At 44.9% G+C, this 24,094-nt stretch overlaps 1 protein-coding gene across 2 annotated transcripts in view; it reads left to right on the top strand.

Moving 5' to 3' along the window:
• PIK3C3 (phosphatidylinositol 3-kinase catalytic subunit type 3) overlaps window positions 1-23,397 on the top strand; it is a 113,943-nt gene extending 90,546 nt beyond the window's left edge. For both annotated transcript variants that reach the window (XM_082241860.1, XM_082241861.1), the window contains 2 exons: window positions 15,945-16,070; window positions 22,744-23,397. In XM_082241860.1, coding sequence (XP_082097986.1) covers window positions 15,945-16,070; window positions 22,744-22,758 — 141 coding nt within the window. In that variant the 3' untranslated portion in view covers window positions 22,759-23,397. The remainder of the gene's footprint in view (window positions 1-15,944; window positions 16,071-22,743) is intronic.
• Window positions 23,398-24,094: the final 697 nt, after the last annotated feature.

Here is a 24,094-nt window from a genome sequence, read left to right on the forward strand (position 1 = left end):
GAAACACCGTTTACCTTCCCGCCAGAGTCGTACCTATTTATCTACTTGCACTTTGACGTGCTTTTGAACTGCTAGGTTGGCAAGAGCAGGGACCGAGCAACGGGAGCTCACCCTGTCATGGGGATTCGAACCGCCGTCCTTCTGATCGGCAAGTCCTGGGCTCTGTGGTTTAACCCACAGCGCCACCCGCATCCCAGAAAGACACAATAGTCTTCCTTTAAAAGTATAATAAGAAGTTTACTCACATTCAGTTCACAGTTGGATCCCTGAAGGCAGGCTTTTGCTTAGATTTACAGAAGAAGGTTTCAGTTCATCTCATATGGGAACTTATTCCACATGCAGTCCAAGAGACGTAAATGGAAGAAGAATGATGGCTGTGTGACCAGCCCCTTTTATAGGGAGTCCCAGAGTCACACCCACCTACCTGGTTACACGGAGGGGATGGAAGCTCAAGACCACGTTTGACAGGAAGTCTCCTCCTGGCTAGAGTGCGTGTCCACTCTGGGCAAACAGGAAGTGTTGTATTTGACTGCTTATGTTACATCCCACAAAGAAGAAGAAGAAGAGTTTGGATTTGATATCCCGCTTTATCACTACCCGAAGGAGTCTCAAAGCGGCTCACAATCTCCTTTCCCTTCCTCCCCCACAACAAACACTCTGTGAGGTGAGTGGGTCTGAGAGACTTCAGAGAACTGTGACTAGCCCAAGGTCACCCTGCATGTGGAGGAGCAGGGAAGTGAACCCGATTCACCAGATTACGAGTCTACCGCTCTTAGCCACTACACCACACTGGCTCTCTCTCTTTTTTTTTTAAGAATAATTTTTTATTAACCGGCCAATCACATCAAATCAAACAAAATTTCATAAATTCCAAATTACACAGCCGAATTTTAAATTTTTGTTGGGGGTACCCATATTTCAAGTTCCGAAGGGGATCCAATCAACTTCTTGCTTCTTACTGCTGTTTTAATGTCCACAAATCTAACCTTATGATGTTCACAGTACTATCCAGTCCTTTCTTATTGTTTTTCCACATCTCTTGTTGTTATTTTCATATATTTTTCCTTTCTCTTTGTGACCTCTGATAGTCTCCACAAGCTGGTTAGAACATTTTGTAATCCTGCGTGGATATTCTTTTTTTTATCCAGTAGCCATATCCAGACGTTTTCCATATAACATCACTTCCATACATCAAAACAGTCTTAGTGTCATTAATCTTCACCAATCTGCCTCCTTTCTCAAAACCTCTGAGGAGATTTACCAGGAATGCAGTCTGAAAACAAGTCCGTTCTTCCTCCCGGCTATAAATCCTTTGGCAAGATGGCGATTCCGAATTAATTGCTGCGCCATTCCAAAAGCTCTTATTGCTTCTCCATCTCCATAAAACATACTTTTGGTTAAAGTTTATCTCCACACAGACCTTAATCAGGGTCAGTTCAACCGACGATTCTAATGAGGAGGGGTTCTTGTAAATCACATAGAAGGAAAGTAAAGAAGGTCCCCCCCCCCATTCAGTCCCGTTGTCAACATACCCAGCCTTTGGTGTATATTCCTGTTTCTCCAACCCGTCATCTTCTTTTGCAGAGGTCACTTAAATTAGCAGACTTCACTCCCCTTCTTCACTTGAAATATGTGCATTTGCTTCTTTTGTAATTAATTATTCCAAATTGCTGCAGCTAGTGCGCGATCAGAGACAACGTCCAGGAGAGCCGAGGTCCACATGGGGGCATTCTGCCTAGGGCCCTCACCCCCCTTCTTTCGAATTAGGGGGTGATTTATGGGCACAGCAGGCAAGGGCAGTGTTCCCCATTTCCTTGGGGCAACAAGGGAGGCTGCCTACTCCCATAACAGCATCTTAATTACCCCGTGTGGGTCGGAGAGATGGTATTGTCGGCCATCTTCCAATGCGCCTCCTAGTGGCCCCCCCTACACCACACTGTCTCTCAGAGGAGAGAGGAGGTGTTGCTTGTCTCCTCCCACCCTTGCTCCCAATGTAGATCCTCACTCATCCCATTTTTCCTCTGGCCTCACTCACCACTGAATTGTGCATCCCCCCCAGCTCAGAATGAAACATGACCCCTGAGCCATCAAAGGCTGCCACCCCTCGCTCCAAAAGAAAGACACTGTGTGATAGTAACATAGGAATCTGCCTTTTACCAAGGCACAACATTGATCTATCCAGCACAGTGTTTTCTACACTGACTGCCAGCAGCTCTCCAGGTTTTCAGGCCAGGACAGCTTCCCAGCCCTACCTTGAGCTGCCAGCGGTTGAACTGGAGATGTTCTGCATGCAAGCCAGATGTTCTTCCACTGAGCTAAGGCCCTTCCCCAGCGACTTTGAGCCCTGGTGCAAACAACCCTGGACTTCCTTCCGACATGATGGAGTGTTGGGGCCTGCTGCCTTTGCAATGAGCAAAGTGATGAGATGTCTATTAAGCTGTTCATTCATCATAGCGTGAATCAGCAGTGCCTGGTAGTATTGCTGGAGGCAGAGCGCTGTAGCAAACAGATAACTTTCAGAATGGTTGACTTGTAATTAGTCTTGTGAATGAAATATCAAGGGGTGTGGGAAAACAGAAGCTTGCCAGACAAGCTTTGGGACTTGGTGTGGACTCTCTTTCTTTCTTTCTTTCTTTCTTTCATTCATTCTTCCTAACTCTTGAGTTCGCAACATGTAGTCATTAAACATTGATACCAAATTGCCCAGAGTAGCTGACTCAGGCATTGTTAGCCTCTGCCTCAGAAAAGCAGGGTCTGGGCTTACACAGTCTAGCTTGTTAATCCTTCATTCCTTTGGGGCAGGTTATTGCCTTATGGGCAGCCTAATGTCTGAAGCCAGAAAAGGGGAGATCCTTGCCCTGGCTTGGTTGAATGACCCTTGGAAATTCATGTTTTGCTTTTGCTTCTTGGGAGCAAATACTGCCATGTCTAATCTCTTGCATCTGTTATTATTGTTTCTCCTACTGTTGTTAGATGGTTAAAGGCAGAGGGTTATATCTCAGTAGTAGAACATGTGTTTTGCAAGCAAAGAGGTCCCAGCGACAGAGCTCAGGATCTCCAGCTGAAAAGAACGAGGTAGGGAGTGGTGGCAAAGGCCCCTGTCTGGAACCTGGAGAGCAAAATAGACCAGGGGTGGGAAACCTGGGGGCCTGATTGGGCTACGAGGCCATTTGGGCCAAGCCTGGGGTCCTTACAGAGGTAGGGCAAATAAGGATGCGACTGGGCCAAAGGTTTGCCACAGTCAGCTGATCACCCAAACAGGCAAAAACAAGTCTCCTGGTGTCATTTTTTTAAAATAATTAGTGGATTTTTAAAGGATTTTCTTGTGCTATAAACAGGGGGGAGTAAATCTTTCATCTCCACTTTCAATTTATTGAGTCTTTTTTCACAGTTCATTTACATGTAGTGAGAGATGCTTTCACCATGGTCATCTTGTGATGTGGGGGAAAGAGAAGGGAGGGAGAGATGGAGGTTGTTCTTTCGTTCTGTCGCATAATGTTAGTGTAGGGGTTTGTGCCAGCATCACTGCGAGAGGTTAGGGCAGTGGTGGCCAAACTCGGCCCTCCAGATGTTTTTGGGACTACAATTCCCACCATCCCTGACCATTGGTTCTGTTAGCTAGGGATGATGGCAGTTGTAGTCTCAAAACATCTGGAGGGCCGAGTTTGGCCACCACTGGGTTAGGGGGTCCAGTGCTTGGCTGGTTGATTTCAGTTGGTTGCAGTGTGGCTTACTTGTACGCAACTAGACACCGGAAGGACCCGTCAGGAGTGAACATAGACCACTGGTACCCAAATGTCCCCCGATTTCATTATGGTGCCAGGTGATTGACAGGCAAGTGGCCCACCCACAAGTCAGCTTCAGCTCCTGGGTGAGATTGCGATCAGCCCACCAGCCAGATCCACCTCCCCATTCCTGGAGTAGACAATTCTCAGAGCAGGCATTCCAGGTGGACCAATGACTAGGCTCTGTGCAAGAGCTTATATCCATAGGTGAAGCCAGCTTTCTCACATCGGAGCCAGATATCATGCAAAAGGGGAGAGGTTTGCATCAAGATACGTATCTAGCCTTGAGATGACTGGCTGGAGCTCCATTGCCCAAAAGCATATGGGGCTTGAGCAACAGAAGATCACGGAATCACAGAATTGTAGAGTCTGTCCAACCGCCTTCAGTGCAGGAATCACATTTAACGAATCCCCAACAGATGGCCATCTAACCTCTGCTTAAAAAAGCTCCTACGAAGGATAGCCCACTGCCTGCCAAGGTGGTTTGTTCTACTGCCGAACAGCTCTTACCATCAGAAAGTTCTTCCTAACATTTAAGAAGATGACATCTACAATAATACAGTGGTACCTCGGTTGTCTAAAGTAATCCATTCCAGAAGACCGTTTGACTTCTGAAACATTTGACAACCAAGGCGCAAAGGGTGGTCTGCAAAGTCAATGGAGAAAATTGGGGGGGGGGGACACAGAGAAAGCCGTTCGACTTCCGAGACACATTTGAAAATGGAAGGATTTACTTCTGGGTTTTCATCATTCGAAAACAGAAACGTTCATAGAATCATAGAATCCTAGAGTTGGAAGAGACCAGAAGGGCCATCGAGTCCAACCCCCTGCCAAGCAGGAAACGCCATCAGAGCACTCCTGACATATGGTTGTCAAGCCTCTGCTTAAAGACCTCCAAAGAAGGAGACTCCACCACACTCCTTGGCAGCAAATTCCACTGTCAAACAGCTCTTACTGTCAGGAAGTTCTTCCTAATGTTTAGGTGGAATCTTCTTTCTTGTAGTTTGGATCCATTGCTCCGTGTCCGCTTCTCTGGAGCAGCAGAAAACAACCTTTCTCCCTCCTCTATGTGACATCCTTTTATATATTTGAACATGGCTATCATATCACCCCTTAACCTCCTCTTCAGGTTCCAAAATGCTTGAAAACCGAGGTACCACTGTACTATGGTTCTTATATTTATAACATGCCTTGGGCGGCGGCGGCTGTGCAGCGCTGAAGAAGATCAAACCTTGCGCACAGGCTTGGAGTCTAAAGAATCGTTATTGCTCATGAATGAACACTTTAAATATCCAGGAAACAGGTGGAGTAGTTAAAGTGCCCCTTGCCTTCTCACTGTGGAGCAAACCTCAGGCCACTTTTCCTCGCCTAAACCCATTCTGTTTACATTTCCGGAATTTCAACGGTAGGCAGAAGGAGTTTTGATCTCAGTAATTCCATTGTAATTCTTCCAAGAGGTGGGGAAGAAGAAGAAGAAGAAGAAGAAGAAGAAGAAGAAGAAGAAGAAGAAGAAGAAGAAGAAAGCAAAGTTTTTGGTCAAAAGGTTTGTTTTGTGCTAGGAGTAGCGGAAAAGAAGAAGCTGCTTTATCTGTGATCTCCCGAGTTACTGAAGAGAATCTGCAGTTTATTCTGACACTGATGGAAAGCATCCTGGGGAGCTTTGATGCGTATCAGTTAAAGAACTACCTTCATGGTTGCTGTACTTTCTAAGTCCACATAAAGCCCTGGGGGGCGGGGGGATAACGCTTTAGAAAACACAGTACATCTCCTCCTGTCAATGTGTTACAAGTACCAAGTATGGCTTTTGTAGTTTTAAGATGGAGGCGAATGAGGCCGGGGACCCTGCAGCCCTTCAGATGTCCTGGGGCTACCACTCTGACCACTGGACATGCTGGCTGCAGGGGCTGATGGGAGCTGGAGTCCATCTGCAAGGCCAGATTCCCCAATGCTGGTCCAGTCCACATGCCAAACAATATCATAATGCTGTAAGCCAAAAATGGCTTATCTTCTGAGTTTACTCCAATAAAACTCAGAGACAGAGGAGTTAGGAGTCCATTGTTGTTTATTGCAAAGCAGTAGGTTACAGTCGAATCTTTTCGCAAAACTGCAACCCCACCCAAGGGTCTGGGCAGGGTGATTTATAACTTTTCAAACAAAGGATTTCAATTTTCACCAATCATGTACATCATTGCCTCATTTCATGTTTAATACACATGTGCAATAAGCACTGCTAACTAAACTTTGATTCTCGCCGTGATCTCTTACATTGGTTTAGTATGCATGTTGGGAACCTGTGTTACGTGTGGCCATTTGCACCATGTATCTACTTATGTTCTAGCTTATGAGCTGTATCTTCGTGATTTACATATTAGCTCTTCCTTCTGTCCCAGTGGGTGACGGCGGCTTGCCAAATCATCAGTTTCATAATGCAACAGGTTACCATAACTTCTCTATTAGAAGCATATTCAATGATTTATAAAAGGGACGCGGGTGGCGCTGTGGGTTAAACCACAGAGCCTAGGACTTGCTGATCAGAAGCTCAGCAGTTCAAATCCCCACGACGGGGTGAGCGCCCGTTGCTCGGTCCCTGCTCTGCCAACCTAGCAGTTCAAAAGCACGTCAAAGGGCAAGTAGATAAATAGGTACTGCTCTAGCGGGAAGGTAAACGGCGTTTCTGTGCGCTGCTCTGGTTCGCCAGAAGCGGCTTAGTCATGCTGGCCATATGACCCGGAAGCTGTACGCTGGCTCCCTCGGCCATTAAAGCAAGATGAGCGCTGCAACCCCAGAGTCGACCACGACTGGACCTAATGGTCAGGGGTCCCTTTACCTTTTTACCATAACTTGTCTATTAGAAGCATATTCAAGGATTTATAGGGGTTTACACTATCAGATTCATTATGGCCCTTTGGGCCACCACCACAATAGGGCATACACCTCTCCGTCCGCATATTGCACCAATAATAACATGTGAAACGGAGCAATTTCCCAGGAGATATGTTCAGTGGTGGGTAGGGATGCCGGACTATTTTGGCAAAAGGTGAAATTGCCAGTGTTAACTTATTCCTCCCATGTCCAGAATGGAACTATATCCAGCGAACTCTGGGATTCTATTGGATTTCCCGGGAGCTGCAAGGAGGCTGCCTCCCTTTCGTTTTGAGAGCTAATCGTATTTGGGATTAAGCATGAAGTGTGCCTCTGCTTTGAAGGCAGAGGAAATTGGTGTCCGAAAATAAAACATCTGGGCAAAGTTTGTATTAGGTGCAGGAAGGCTTGTGAATTAACACCAGACTGCGCCAGCTGAAGGATAGCATAATGAAAATGCTTCTATGTATTTTCTACAATGGTATTTGGCCCAATGGAAGATGTGTTAACATTTATTCTTGGACCAATATTGGAACAATAACTTACGTTCTTGTGCTGGCTGGTTTGTTTGTTTGTTTTTATCCTTCCCGCCTCCCCACTTTAGTCTCAGGACTTACAAATGGTCTAAAATCCATATTTAATTAGATGCTGGAGGAAAGATAATTGCAAGGGCCTCTGTAGAAGCAATGTGAAAATTATATCTCAATTTCTTACCCATCTTCTGCATCTAAGATACAGTTTGCTTGCGAGGCATTAATAATTTTAACGGCTGCACAAACAAAGGCTGGTTTTAATAGGAATTCAAAAAGTTGCAGGCAACTTCCCACGTGCAAAGCATAGAGCTGGGGTAGGGGGATTGACCACTTGCAACATAACCGGGAGGTGTGTGTTGTTTTTTAATTATTCGGCTAAACTGATTTTGCAAACGCTCAAAGATTCGAAACAAAATTAGTTTCGCTTCCTGTACCACCGAGCAGAGTTTTTCTGAGATCTTGCCTGTCTTGTGGATCACTTCACAAATGGGACTCATGTGTTCATTAATCTTGGTCGTACAATGACCCCGAGAAATAATTTGTTGCCTTGGCAAGACTTCTTCCTCTCTGGGCTTCCCAGACTTCCTCCTCCCTTCCTCTTTTTAATTCCACATTCGCCAAAAGGAAGAGAGAATGCAGACATGTTAGCAGCACAAGTGGGAAGAATAGTCTTATTTTAAAAAATAATAATAAAATAACTTTTCTACCATGTTTCTTGAAAGTGAGCAAGGCACTAGAGAGAGATAAAAAGTTCTGATGGGGCAAGGGCAGTTTTAAAGCAAAGCAGTGAATCAAAGGTGTTCAAAGCATCTGCAGCAAAAGTGGTCCTCTGACTGTGGAATGCTCTCCCCAGAGAAACACACCTGGCCCCAGCCCTGTCAACTTCCCTTCACCAGGATAATGCATTCCTCTTGGCCCTAAATTGTACTCTGGTGTGATATATGACCTGCTTTTGCTGTCATTTAGTGGGTAGAGGTGAGATATTCTCCCCCCCTTTTTGTTCTTCTTGTATTGAACACCTATCTATAGCTATACAGTGGTACCTCAGGTTAAGTACTTAATTTGTTCCAGAGGTCCGTACTTAACCTGAAACTGTTCTTAACCTGAAGCACCACTTTAGCTAATGGGGCCTCCTCCTGCTGCTGCTGCGCCGCCAGAGCACGATTTCTATTCTCATCCTGAAGCAAAGTTCTTAACCCGAGGTAATATTTCTGGGTTAGCGGAGTCTGTAACCTGAAGCGTATGTAACCCGAGGTACCACTGTATTATTATTATTATCTTTTAAAAATTTTAAAGGAAAACCAACTGGGTGTACATTTCCAAAATATAAGATAAAAAACAAATAAAATAAAATCAATGTGATAAAAGACATATTTTGTTTATGTGCAAATGGCTTTAGATACCTATTAGGTCCAGAAAGTATCGCTGCATAAGACACACTTTTTTCCTCCTAAAAAGTAAGGAGAAATGTGTGTGTGTCTTATGGAGTGAATGTAGGCTACAGAACTATCACTGAAGCCAGCAGAGCAAGAGCATAATGGCATCAGGTGATTAACACCTGTCAACATTCAATGGAGGTTGCTGCAACTGCTGATTAGCGGTTAACAGTAACCTCCTCTGAAGGTACTGTTTCAACACCAGTCAGCCTTCAAAGAGGCTCCCTATGGTAGCTAAACTATGGTTTGTGTTAACTGCATGCAAAGCGCTTTGAACTACTGTATTTTTTGTCCCATAAGATGCACTTTTTTCCTCCTCCTCTTCCTAATAATAATAATAATAATATTTTTTTTATTTATACCCCACCCATCTGGCTGAACTTCCCCAACCACTCTGGGCAGCTTCCAAAAAAAATATTAAAATACTGTAATACGTCAAACATTAAAAGGTTCCCTAAACAGGGTTGCCTTCAGATGTCTTTTAAAGATAAGATAGCTGCTTATTTCCTTCACTTCTGAAGGGAGGGTGTTCCACAGGGAGGGCGCCACTACTGAGAAGGCCCTCTGCCTGGTTCCCTGTAACTTGGCTTCTCGCAGTGAGGGAACCGCCAGAAGGCCCTCGGAGCTGCATCTCGGTGTCCGGGCTGAACAATGGGGGTGGAGCTGCTCCTTCCGTTATACGGGGCCAAGGCCATTTAAGGCTTTAAAAGTCAGCACCAACACACTTAATTTTGTTGTTTGCACAGTGGAATATTCTCTCCTGGTGCACCCCCTGAATGTGCTCTAGGGCTTACCACAACCTGCTCAGACTTCAGAAGGATGCTGAGCTTCTTTATACTTCTTCTAACCTTGGTCTTCATCCAGCTGGGCATATTGATGCTTAATTCTTGATCAGTGGCCCTCTTTGGGTTACAGTCCTTGTTGGCACTCGCTCAACTCTGTTCGCTATTAGCCGGAGTAAAATAAAGCACTCTGGAGAGAAGTCTTATATTTGGACAGGGGAACAGACAAGACCTTTATAAATCGAGACCATTTTCTGCTCAACTAAGGCTCTCCGGGGAACAGCTGGCAATTTTATAATTTACGTTCAGAATCTTAAATTAAAGCAAGTGGTGAGGATACCTTCTCTTTGTCCCGCGGTGGTGAAACTTGGCTAGTAAAATACGGTCTGAGAGCGTTGAATTGAAACGGCCACTGATGTCACGTACGATAAGTGGAGCAATAAGTCAACATTTACACATGTGTGGCGTGGCTTATGCACAGAACAGGATGAGCGACGTTAGGTTTTCCTCAGCAGATGCTAAGCTGCAGAGATGCTCTTCCATTTACCTCTGTACAAATGGAGGATTACGCAAATGTGTGCTTGGGGTTCTTGCCTTAAGGGGCGCAACGAGGGAAACTCTTATACGGCGGGTGTGCAACATTGATATTGGTCAGACATCTCCTTCAGAACTGGATAATCAATAAGAGTGCCATTTTTATACAGAGTGGAAGCCTTATGATTTCCCTGTGGCTTTCAGAGGGAATCCCAGAATCCTTGGTTATTATTTATTTGTTTCTTGTGTATCTGATTTTAAATGGCTGACAAGTGCTTGGAATTTTTATCACATCCTGTAAGTCACTCGGGCGTATTTTGTGAAAAGCCATAATAATAATAATTTGTTGCATCCTATGTGAATGTTCCATCAGCTCAAGGATTCCTGCCTGATGCACCCCCATATCTGCTTTAGGGGTTCCCACTGTTAGAATTCCTGATCTATGATTGCAGTCATGGGATTTTTGTCTATCACATGATGGTGTATATTTTGACTCCACAGAGTGGGAAGTGACGGAGACAGGATGTTTGTGTTACTGTGTTCTTTGAAGTGGGACTCTTGTCTTTTGTTCTTTTCTCTTTGCTGTCTGATGCTAGAGAGAGAGGGAACCATGTTGCAGTGCTCCGTGTGTGTTTATATGTAAATAAAGTAGATTAGCCAAAATGCAGAGTTGCTGAGGTCTGTCACGCAAGGTGCGCAAACTCTGCTGATCCCTAAGTATGCCGGTGTCAGTTGGCATTGGTCGCTGTGATGTTGAGGCAGAAGAAAGCTTATGAAGCTCCCGAACGATCGACCAGGAGGGAGAAAACATGCCAGTCAGGCATGTGTCTCTGCCAGGGACCTACTCAAGTGTAGTCTGAACTCCTGACACCCACAACTCTATGGAGCAGATCTGGGGAGGGTATGGGAGGGTGTGGAGGGAGGAGAAGGGGCTCTCATTGCACACGTTCAGCTGTATAGTAGGGGTGCGATCTTTCATGCAAACACTTGTGCACTCGCACCAATGTTCACATGTATCGTTGAGCACCCGGACAGTCTGTTTAGAGCGTACCCCCAGTATTTTAGCTGTGGAAATCAACAACTGTGCACTCGTCCACACAAGCACTTGTACATTGTCAAGACAGCTTCTTCACTGTGTTTGGCACAGTGTGTGAATAAGCCTACTCAAAATGCAGGCATATAGAGAGAGCCTGGTGCAGAGCTTCCATTGCCCTTTCCTGAAGCCATATGGCTGAGCTTTGCCCTGTCTCCTTCCTTCAACAGACTCCTGACCTGGATTGTGTAGGTCAAACCCGTTGGGGGCAGGAGGTTGCCTTAGATGCCCTTTCGCACTTCCCTACCAGCTCTGAGATTCCTTGAAAAAATGGAATCCTGCTGCAGACCCTTCCATGTTCTTTATGAGATTCTGGGTGGCCGGCTGGTGGTGATAATAATAATAATAATTTATTATTTATACCCCGCCCATCTGGCTGGGTTTCCTCAGCCACTCTGGGCAGCTTCCAACTGAATATTTAAAACAATACAGCACCAGACATTAAAAACCTCCCTAAACAGGGACTCCTTCAGTTGTCTTTTAAAAGTAAAACAGTTTTTTATTGCCTTGACATCTGCTGGGAGGGCGTTCCACAGGGCGGGTGCCACTACCGAGAAGGCCCTGTGTCTGGTTCCCTGTAACCTCATTTCTCGCAATGAAGGAACCACCAGAAGGCCCTCAGAGCTGGACCTCAGTGTCCGGCCAGAACGATGGGGGTGGAGACGCTCCTCCAGGTATACAGGACCGAGGCCGTTTAGGGCTTTAAAGGTCAGCACCAGCACTTTGAATTGTGCTCAGAAACATACTGGGAGCCAATGAAGATCTTTCAGGACCGGTGTTACTTTACTGATCACTTTTCTGGCCCTCGGATGCAAAAACCTTGAAAAGCGCTTGATGGATATATTTTTTCCTCCACCACCTCCATACAGGGAGTGGTCACGGCATTGCCTGCAAGGGCGAATCAGGAACACTTGGAAGTTCCTGCATCTCCCCCCCTTTTTTTTTTAGTTTTAGGACTCCAGGCGTTTGGCTTGCGCACCATGTAAGCCCAGCATTGACACTTTCCAGAGCAGTATTTTTAAGCCTTCCAGCTGTCAGCGGAAAGAAACTGAATGAGTGTAGTAACTAATTCACAGATGAAAAATGTAATCCCCGCTAATCTAATTCTTGCCCACCATACAGAGATAGCTTTGGTGGAACTGCTGTTGTCATCTCTTATGTGCTGCTTCCATGCTGCTTCCCTGAACAGCCGTAGGGTTTTTCTAAAAGGCACTTTCTTATTTTAAAAAAAGCTCCAATGTATGCATTTTCACCCTGCCCAACCTCAACAAACATCCTCTGCTTCCCCATCCCAGCTGAAAATGGCATTTGCTTACCTTGGGAACCTAGGTTCCTTGGTCCATCTCACTCAGTATTGTCAACACTGACTGGCAGCAGCTCTCCCAAGATATCAGACCTGGGGTCTTTCCCAGCCCTGCCTGGAGATGCCCAGATGTGGAACCTTCTGCATGAAAGCAGATGTTCGACCACTGGACCCCAGGCCCTGTAGAGTAAGTCCTGTCCCTTGTCCCCACGTTACATGAGGGGAGGATATCTAGGGGCAAGGAGTAAAGCCTCCACCACAACCTGCCCAGCAAGACCCAAAACTGTACAGCTATTAAGTGTAGATGCAAAACCAGGCATAGGCAAACTCGGCCCTCCAGATGTTTTGAGACTACAATTCCCATCATCCCTGACCACTGGGCCTGTTAGCTAGGGATCATGGGAGTTGTAGTCCCAAAACATCTGGAGGGCCGAGTTTGCCTATGCCTGTGCAAAACCACGTGCCCATACACCTGGCCTGTTGTCTGTCAAGATTGTATTTCTGCCACTAATTCCATTTTTTGAATTGCTTTCAGTAAAATACCTTGTTGTGCTTTGACAATAAAAGCATCCGCAATAAAAACACTTGCACAATTTCGTATTTAAAAACAATTAAAACCATTTAAAAAAACCAACCACTTTCAAATGTAAAATCAGTTTCAACTCTAATGCAGATGAAGATCTCCACACAAAAGGCTTGTTGAAGGAAGGTCTTCAGTTGGTGCTGAAAAGACAGTAGACATGGCAGATAAGGTTGTCGGGAGGAAGTTGCAAAAGTTAAGTAACGCTAAGTTTCAGTAGCATTGTGTGGAACGGACCTTCTGATGAGATGGAATATTCAGCAGACCGCAGCAATTGGTTGGGTATGTAAGGAATGAAACCATAGTGTAGATATCTTGGTCTCAAGCCATTTAGGGTGGCGCTGTGGGTTAAACCACAGAGCCTAGGGCTTGCTGATCAGAAGGTCAGCAGCTCAAATCCCCACTACGGGGTGAGTTCCCACTGCTCGGTCCCTGCTCCTGCCAACCTAGCTGTTCGAAAGCACAAAGTACAAGTAGATAAATAGGTACCACTCTGGCGGGAAGGTAAACAGCGTTTCCGTGTGCTGCTCTGATTTGCCAGAAGCGGCTTAGTCATGCTGGCCACATGACCCGGAAGCTGTACACCAGCTACCTCGGCCAATAAAGCGAGATGAGCGCCGCAACCCCAGAGTCAGCCACGACTGGACCTAATTGTCAGGGCTCCCTTTACACTAATACCAGGACCCTGGATTTAGCTAGGTAGCTAACTGGCAGCCAGTCCTTTCATGGATTCAAATTATGAGAAAGTTGATTCCAGCTAAATGTTAGGAAGAACGTCCTGGCAGTAAGAGCCATTAGATGATGGAATGGACTACCTTGGAAGGTGGTGAACATTCCTCCCTTGAAGGTTTTCAAACAGGGTGAATGGCCTTCTCTCAGGGATTCTTTAACTGTGATTTTTGTATTGCAGGAGGGTTGAACTAAATGATCCTTAGAGTCCCTTCCAACTCTAAGGTTCTATGCTTCTGTGATTCTTTCAGCTGTGATATAACAAGGCAATAGTCTGCTCCAGCAAACAGTTGAGCCGCTGTATTTGCATTGCTTGCAGCTTCCGGGGCAACTTTGGGGGGGGGGTGCATCCCTGTGCATATTTCACATCCTATTTATTTTTAAAGATTTCTTGGTTTACAGAGCTATGTGCAGTGTCTCTTTTTTCAAGTTACATTTTCTACAGATCAGTTTCATTTGTTGAGACTAATAATAATAATAATAATAATAATAATAATAATAATAATAATAATTTATTTATACCCCGCCCTTCCTGGTTCAGAAACCGGGCTCAGGGCGGCTAACAACAAATTGGAAACAACATAAAATACAGTATAAAATGTGAATAACAATAAATTCAGAATTCAAAAATCAATTTGGGGACGGGGGTGGGGAATCCATCCAATAAACTTTAGTTGATCACCAGGACTAGCTGGCTAAATTAGTCCTATTTGGGCCAGCGAGGAGACCAGGGGAGAATTAGCTGTGGGATCCCAGAGCGGGTAATCTTCATAAAAAGGGGAGGGAAGGAAGGGGAATAAAGATCAGTCTAAGTTCAAATTGAAAGCCAGGCAGAATAGCTCTGTCTTACAGGCCCTGCAGAAGGAACTTAAATCCACATTAGTGTTACATTAGGAAGAAAAGGGGGAAAGAGTGGGGGTGGGGTCGGGTAGCGATGCTTCTGTTCTACTTAGTGTATGTATGGGGTTTTGTGTCAGCGTCGCTTGTGTGGGTTCTCTTTACTATTTGCTTCTGTTCCTTTGGTTGTGAGAGTGGTTGGGGTTGGCCTAGGGTGTGGTTGTTTGTTTGTGATTGGCTGTGGTGAACTTTGTTTTGACGTGTGAGTGGGTGTTTTTGAATTGGGTTAGCCAGATTGGTTCGTATGCTTTTGGCGGATTCTTGTTGTCTTGTTGGGCTGTGTATGTGATAAAGGGGAGCCATACCGGGGTGAAGGCGTCTTCTTCTATTTGTCCTCATGTCAGTTTCAGCCTATTGGTTAGCTTTTCTTGTAAGGCTGTTTCCAATACCATTTGATACTGTTGGTCCATGCTTACTCCTGACAGGTCTCTCCAATATCTGGCTATGATGTTTCTGGCTGCTGAGAGTAGCTCTTTATGATGTGAGTGGGCACTATTATCTTGGAAGTTGTTTAGTGGGGCCAGTTCTGGGCTGACTTCAAATACTTGCTTAGTTATTTTGCATATTTCTTGTATGATTGTTGTCCAAAATAGTTGGATTTGGGGGCATTCCCACCATATGTGGAAGCATGTGCCTGTGGAGGTGCATCCTCCCCAGCATTTTGGTGAGGTTCCTGGGTGTGTTAGCGCTCATTTCCTTGGTGTTGGGTACCATCTGTAAATGAGTTTCAGAGCAAGTTCTTCCCTTTTTGCTGATATGGATTTAAAGGGAGGTTTTGTCACAGGGCTGCCAGGGAACGCCTTTGAGGAGCTGGAACAATCAGAGGGAGTGACGGATGGGTAAGAGGGAGAGAGCCAGGAGGTGGGAAGGCTCTCCGATGCTGAAGGCAGAGCCCCGGCACCGCACAGGAAGTTCAGGAACAGACGGAGAGCCTGTCCCCATGCCGTCTGCTCAGGAAAGGAGAGCGTTAAAACGAAAGGATCAGAGACGTCTCATGAAACTTCCCTGCCTTTTCTGTTGGAGGAAAAGCAGGAGAAGACCACTCCCCGAATCTGAACCGGATAATTCGGATGCATGATTGTACTGTGCTGCTTGTACATATGTAAAATAAAAAACTGTAAATATCTCTCTGAGTGAGCAGAGGGTGCTTATTGCGAAGAGCATACACAGGCCACCACAGATTTAGACCACATTCTGGTCCACTGAGTGGGGTTTATCTCATAGCCTATGTTGTCCTCCCGTTGTTTTTTTGATTACGTCTAGGGGGGTTGTGGGATTTTGGAGTAGGATTTTGTACTTTGAAAACCTCCTCCTAACAACAAAGGGACACGACAAAGGGATGGTAATTGCAATGTACAAAATCACATTCCTTTTTTAAAAAATTCTCCTGCTCTCTTCTTTCCTTCCCAGGTGCAAGATAAGTTCCGCCTGGATCTCTCTGACGAGGAGGCTGTTCACTACATGCAGAGCCTTATAGACGAAAGTGTCCATGCTCTCTTTGCTGCGATGGTGGAGCAGATCCATAAGTTTGCTCAGGTAAGAACATTAGAAGAGCCCAAAAGTCTTTCTTTTTGTAGGTAGTAGCTGCCAGTAGGTCGCTCCTCGCTGAATTTATTTTATTCCTTTTTTTAAAAAAAAGCTGTCCGGATACCGTACCTATTCACCCATTCTAACAGTGAATTCCATAAATCAATCATACAGTGTATAAACTTGAAAATGCAGTTCCCTGTCTGCCCTGAATAATCTTAGTTCTTTATCACCTGAGACACTCAAGCTGATTTGGTTGAGACACACACTCACAAACATGCACACTCTCACTCATCTAAACACAACCATCTAAAAAGCAAAACAGTAGCTTGGGAAGCAGATCACTTCAGAGGATAGCTCAGTTGGTTAGAGCATGGTGCTGTTAACGCCAACGTTGCAGGTTCAGTCCCCGTATGGAGCAGTTGCATATTCCTAAATTGCAGGGGATTGGACTACCGTATTTTTCGCTCTATAAGACGCACTTTTCCCCTCCTAAAAAGTAAGGGGAAATATGTGTGCATCTTATGGAGCGAATGCAGGCGGGAGGCTCTGCTCAGTGCTCCCTTTAAAGAGCCCTGTGTAGCGTGTATGCGGCTCTTGGGGGCTTTTCCCCGAGGAGGGAGAAAGCCCCCAAGAGTCACACACACGCTCCGCGCACTCTTTAAAGGGAGTGGGCTCTTGGGGGAACCTTCATCCCGCTGCCTGGGAGAGGCTTCAGTGGCTATCCCAGAAGCCAGAACAGCAAGAGGCTATCCCTAAAGCCAGATCCCTCTTGCTGTTCTGGCTTCTGGGATTCAGAATATTCTTTTTCTTGTTTTCCTCCTCCAAAAACTAGGTGCGTCTTACGGTCTGGTGCGTCTTATAGAGCGAAAAATACGGTGCATGGTTCCCTTCCAACTCTATGATTCTATATTTCAGAGGCCTTGTGGTCTCCACAGCCCCCTTGCCAAGCTACAGAATTCCAGTCTGCCAGCATTCACAGTGGCAACAGAACTCTTTGTGAAGGTCTCCTGGCTTAGCAAGACCTTGGGACAATTGATTCTTTGGCACCCGAGTCAGATTTTGCATTGTAAGTCACTGCACATCCCAGCAGGTCTGTGGCAGAGGATCCAGGCGTGCTGTTTTCATTGCGTCTGATTTCTTCCTGTCCAGGAGAAGCATGTGGCGTAGCCAGAATAGAACACTCTGTCTCTGTCAACTAGGCTATACAGATGAGAATGTCAAATCACAAGAAAGCAGAGCCACCCAGGGGAGGCAGAGGGCAAAGCAAAGAAGATGAGGAGGAATCAGCAGGGCTGGAAGGAATCTCTGCTCTGGAGCACAACTGCAGGGGAGGGCATGTGGTGCCCAGCTTTCAGGACCCTGGACAGGTCACTAGGAGCTGATTGCATGTTCTGGAGGCACCTTGCCCCCAAATGCATTTTTTCTACGTTTTGATCCTGCCTACCATTCCCCAGGTTCCATATGACATGTGTCCCTCAGCTGCGTAATGGGGAGCTTTAAAGAGGCACCCCCATGTGATGAGCAAGGAACTGGAAACCCTGAAGTCCGTGGTTCCTCTGGGGATTCTAGCGCAGAAGTGCTGCATCTAGGATTCCTAGCCCAGGGCTGTCATGTTCAGGCTCACTTTCTGAGCTGGAATTTGGTGCCTCCAGAGCTCGTGCTGGGTCACCCAACCTGGCTCGCCTTACAAATGCTTCCTGCTCCTCAGGTTCCAGATGGAGACCCCCCAAAGAGGAGAAAAAAACCTGCCTTTCCTTCAGGGTCCCATAAGATGCTCTCTAGTGGCACACTACAGCATAATTAGCTTTCATCTGAATGTGCAGTCATGGTCACTTAGCCTTCTATATCTCAGCCCATGGCAGGAATCTTGGACCAGAGCAACAACACCTAAAGATCCCTGCTGCATCAGACCAAAAGCTTCTTTATACCAGCATCTCATTTCCAGCAATGCCCAACCAGAGACTTCCAGGCAGACCTTAAGTACAGCATGAGAGCTTTTTCCTGTTGTTTGTCCTCAAACAACTTGTATCCCGGACACTGTGATGTGCAGTAACTGGATATGCACGTTGTTGATATGAAGTGCTGCCCTGTTTTCCCCCTTTTAAAAATGATATTGGCACACCAAAGACCATGGATTAGATCCTAATGGTCAAAAGAAAAAGGCTACCCACAGTCCTCTCCATTTGCCCTCCCCAAGGGTTGGTGGGTGGAAGGTAGCAGATTCTTTTGTGATGGGTTCTCATTTCTCTAGCGTTCTTGTGCCAGCAGCGCATTAATGTTCTTTCCAGGTTGGGCTAATAAATCAAGAGTTTTACAGATTTGATCTTGGTCATCCATTTTTGCTTCTTCGTGTTTTATTTTTCCAGTCGGTCTCATTCATTCATAACATTTCACTCCCTCCTTTTGCCAGGAGTTTTACAACCGCAAAACCATTCTGTTATGGTGCAATTGAAAGTTTTCTCAGGCTGTGCTTTGCTAGTACATGAGATCTTCAACTTCCTTCTGTTGTTGTGGTTGCTGCTGCTGTTTTGTTGTTGGTGCTTTTAAAGCATCAGATCTTCAGCATCACTTGCATCTAAGCTTCTGGAATCATCACTTGTCAGTGGAGGCTCAGATGGCCTCAGTGGCTAGAAGAGCTTTCTTCCACCCCTGGGTAGTTCACCACTTAGAGACCCTTTGGGGCAGAAATGACTTGTCCACTGTACTCCATGCTCTGGTAACTTCCAGATTGGTTTATTGTAATGTGCTGTAGGTGAGGCTCAGCTTGAAGATGACTTGATGTTGGGAGAGTTTGTAGTCCAAGACATACAAAGGGCAGCAGGATGATGAAGGCAATGACAACTAGTCAACTGTGTTCACCTTTTGAGGAAAGAGGATGTAGCAGAAGTTTGCTGTACCAGTTCCCAGGCTTCAGTTGTTTATTCTTGGGACTGGATATGCTTCCCATGGCTTTCTCCAGGACTTATATTAATTAGGGGCAAAAATAATTGCTGCTTTAAATCCTGTGCAAATTGGCGTGTGATGCTGTCGAAATACAATGGGCTTCTGTAGCCGCTGACATTATTAAAGCCTCTTATCTCAACCGGCGAAACCAGCAGCCCCAGCTATTATTCCAGATCACCACATTTTACGAGGCTCTTTATTTTTTATTTTTTATTTTATTTTCCAGAAGTAAATATATATTATTACTGATGGGTATCGAGTTTAATTAACTGGAAAGCATCAAGTTCCACGTGGCCTCAGTGCCACAGTATGACCAACCATTGACGGTTTCTCATTGGAAGCCCGTCTGCGAGATAATGCAGCCTTTTTAAAAAGCAGAGAGATGCACTCCAGCTACAACAAAGTTTGAAAGTTTGTGATTGGCACTCTGGCCTGCATGTTGTGCTGGGGATAATAATAAAACCCACAACATAACAGGCTATGTTTAACCATATGAATTCTTTATACATCATATAAACATACCTCTTTTCACATTATCAAATTAAGTAGAGGCAATTAAAGACCAACATTTTGAACAGGAAATACAAATAGCTCAGTTCTTATATACGTAATGTCCAAATAGAAGCTTTTTCATGTTCCACGTAGGTCTTTACGGACACAAGTGTCAGACACAACAACTTTGAGAAGCAGTGCTTGCAGGAAATGAACTTTTTCTTTGTAATGTTCCACATATGCCTTTGCAAAGTATAGCTGTTGTATGCATGTATCAGACGAAAGATACGAAAGATCTTAACATATGCCTTTGCAAAATATAGTTGTTGTATGCAGGTATCAGACGAAAGTTGTGCTGGGGAGGCAAGTGCTTCGAATGGTTAAAACTGAGAGTGGAGAGTTGGGGGAACTGCCATGTGCCCAACTTAGAATGTGAAATCCCTTTATTACAGATTTGTAGAAAAGAGGGCCAAACAGACAGGGGTGTAAATCAGCATCTACACAACTCCTGATTGATGAGGAGTAGCTCAATCAGTACAGCAGGAAACTCTTAATCTCGAGGTTGTGGGTTCAAGCCCCACTTTGGGCAAAGTATTCCTGCACTGCAGGGAGTTGGTCTCGAATTCAGCATTTCTCAACCTGTGGGTCCCCAGATGTTGTTGGACTACAACTCCCATCATCCCTGAGCTCTGGCCTTGCTAGCTAGGGGTGGTGGGAGTTGTAGTTCAACAACATCTGGGGACCCACAGGTTGTGAAAGGCTGGACTAGGGGGGTTGTGGGATTTTGGAGTACGATTTTGTACTTTGAAAACCTCCTCCTAACAACAAAGGGACACGGCAAAGGGATGGTATCTACAGTGTACAACTGCATCTCGGCCAGTAAAGCGAGATGAGCGCTGCAACCCCAGAGTCGTTCATGACTGGACTTAACTGTCAGGGGTCCTTTACCTTTACCTTTATGGATGTCTTAATGCGGTTGCTTTATTGTATATTTTAATTGTAGGTAGCTGTATTTTATAACTGGTTTGTTTCGGTTATTTTGCTTGGTGTTTCTTCTTGAAATGAAAGGCAGCATAGAAATCATTTCAACAATAGCAACACCATCAGGGAGAGCCAAAAGTTTTCAACAAATGCAATGGAGGAAACTATTGAAGGATCAGAGGTTTCTTTTTCGTGCTTGGAACACGTGTGCCGAAGAGGCAAGCCACTTCCCAGCTTTCAATGTAAAACTGAATTGCTTTTGTGAGTGATCCATTGAGAGTGGGGGGAAATATTCAGCTCAGCCCTAGTTTTTCTTTTCTTTTTTCATAGCAAACTTCAACCTGGCTCACAGCACGAGTGCGTGCCTCTGAATACCATTTGGGAATCTTTGCATAAAGAGGTGCTGTGTGCTAGTGTTATTGGGCAAGTCCTGTGCTGTCACTCCCAATAAAAAAAGTGGGAAACCTGTTGTTAATAATGTTAAATTCTAGTCTCCGTCTACCACTCTCTTCATTTTAGTATCGCTGCTGGTTCTTTTCACAGAGAAGAGGTGTCTAAATCTGATTTTGCCATTCCCAAATGAACGGGAGCCCAAAACTGATTTGCCGTCTTTGATAGATATTGATAAATTACATGCTCGGATTCGGTTACTTCCCAGAATTATTGGGTTAAGCAGCATTGCAAATGAGGGATGTGTCTGAATGGTTCATTCGACCCAGTTTTACGCATTAGGATTGTAAGACGACCCAAATTAAAAGCCCTGCCAAGTGATTTGTGTGCTTTGCTGGGAGTTCACCAGTTGGCCTGAGTCGCTGTCCCTCAGCCTCATCTCCTCATAATAAAAGCCCTGATGGATCAGGCCAAAGGCTATTCCAGCATCCTGTTATCACAGTGGCCAAGCAGATGCTCCAGTGGCAAACCATCAAGCCACAAGGACACTCTCCATTCTCCAGTTCCCAGCAACTGTTCCTCAGAGACATTCTTGTTGGTGCAGGGAGGCAGATGGCGCTGTGGTCTAAACCACTGAGCCTCTTGGGTTTGCCGATCAGAAGGTCAGCGGTTCAAATCCCTGTGACAGAGTGAGCTCCCGTTGCTCTGTCCCAGCTCCTGCCAACCTAGCAGTTCAAAAGCACACAAGTGCAAGTAGATAAAAAGGTACCACTGTGGTGGGAAGGTAAATGGCATTTCCATGTGCTTTGGCTTCCGTCACAGTGTCCGTTGCACCAGAAGCAGTTTAGTCCTGCTGGCCACATGACCCGGAAAGGTGTCTGTGGACAAACGCCGGCTCCCTCGGCCTGAAAGCGAGATGAGCGCCACAACCCCATAGTCACCTTTGACTGAACTTAACCATCTAGGGGTCCTTTACCTCTCTTTTTTTGCCTTACTGGTTGGTGATGTGGAGTTAATAACACAGCTCTACTTCCATAGGTTTATTGCAACAACCACTTTGAGATAAATCATACGAAGCATTTTGGACTCTTCAATCTGCTACATCAGTGCTAAGTGACATGATTTGGTGTACTATGACTTGAACCCCAAGACCAGAATATGAAAGATCTACAAAATAACTGAGGACTCAAAAGGACAGGTTAACCAAGCAGGAAGGGCTAAGTCCTCCAAACCATGATGACACAAAAACTAGCCTATTATTGAAAGTGTTGGGCATTTGCCTTCTCATTTGCCATACAATGTTTATTTTTCACTTCCAGTGAATCTTTTGGTGCAGCAGCACCTCTGGAACTCCCTGCTCATTGACACTAGGCAGGAGTCTTTGCTGTATTACTTTCACCAGCTGCTAAAACCATTTTGCTTGTTTGTTTGACATTTAATTTCATTGTGCATTACTTGATTAAAGCTGTAGGTTTTAACTGTATTTTGGTACTTAGATTATGTCTGCTTGCTTTTAAAGTCTGTTGATATTGTTGGTATTTTCTTATCAATATTTTATATTATTTAAAATAAATTGCTTTTAGGTGTGTGGGTGTTAGTACTAACCAATATATAAACCTTGTTAAATTATTTTTTTAAGCCCATTAGATTTTTAATGATGACTTCCCTTGGAAATTAGACACCTGTGCGTGAACACCCACTCGAGGGTTGCCATCCACCTTTCTGAAGTCTTTCAGAACCAGCCCAATAAACGTTTCCCCCCAGTGCAGTTAGTCTTGGGGAAGGCAACAAGTAAAGCGACCTACAACATCCAAGCCAAATTGATGCCTTACTTTATGTTTGATTTCTTTCTCTCTTTCCCTCTCTTATTTAGTACTGGAGAAAATGAGCCCCATCAGCTTCTGGAGGAAACCACATGGCTGTGTGTTAAGCTGTTCAAGATGGCACCCAGCAGAGTGTACTGAACATTTTAGCAGCTCAGATAGTTTGCCTCGTCTGGGTTTCCATTAAGACAAGTTCAAGAATGTGTTTTGGTGCCTAGACATTTCCACCATGAAGTTTGGAAAAGAGAGCAGCGTCCCTCCAAACGCAAAAACTATGAAAAGAAGAATGCCTTCTAAGTGTTTCTCTGCACCTGATGTTGGAGTCAGAAACTGAAGCTTACCACTGCGCTTAACTTGGCTGGTGTCTATAGGAGCACGTGTTACAAAATGTCCATTTTAATTAATGGAAAGAAAAGTATTGTCAAAGCTGATTGTGGACTTGGGAACTGAAGTTTGGGGTTCACAGATAGGACTTGTCCAAATTGTCATTGGGAATAAGCAGCTGTGTGGTTCTTTCTTTTGGCGACAGCTGTCTTCCAAAGTGTCAGCAACAGCCCACCCACAATGTAAAAAAAAAGCTAAATATCACTGATGGTCTTAAAAAGCCCTTAAAGATAGAGAGATTCAATGCTTTCATTCTCTCAATAAAAAATAATGTACATTGACTAAATATTCCAAGACTAATAAATTTCTTTTGATGCAAAGTTCTCATATTTTAAGACTCCTCCTTTGTCTTTCTCAGCTCTTGGGTAGAAATTCTTAAATTTTCTGATGATCTCTATTCCAGATGGAAAAATATTTACACCACCATATCTTACAGCTGAACATGGCCACGTTGTAAAAAATCCCTGTAACTTTTCCATGCTCATTTGTCAGTATGCATGTGCCCTCAGTTGCAAAACACAGTAAATGTTGATTTATTTCATATTTCCAGCAGAGCATATTAAGCGGTCAATAGGTTGTATCCAATGAAGTTTTGTCCAGACTAGGCCCACTGCAATTACGTTATTGTCCATTTATTTCAATGGGCCTACTCTGAATACAGCTGAGCCAGTCATACTGTAAGCCAGTCTTGCAGTGTACATTTTACTTCTCTACTATGTTAGAGATGAGCTATATCTCAGTGGCAGGCCATTTGATTTACATGAAGAAACTGCCAGGTTCAATCCTTGGCATCGCCAGTTAGGACTGGGAGAGAGAACTCTGCCTGAAATTCTGGAGAGACGCTACCAGTCAGTGCTGACAGTACTAAACTAGATGGACCCACAGACAGACTTGATACAATGCAGCCTCCTACGTTAGCTGAGGCATAGAAACCCAGCATCATAATCTTACCTAAACCATGGGATTAAATGAATATGGGCAATATGGGGTAGGAAACCTACTGTGAGGCTTCAATTT

This window comes from Podarcis vaucheri (assembly GCF_965113315.1).
Source record: "Podarcis vaucheri genome assembly, chromosome: 11".
Lineage (NCBI taxonomy): Eukaryota > Metazoa > Chordata > Lepidosauria > Squamata > Lacertidae > Podarcis > Podarcis vaucheri.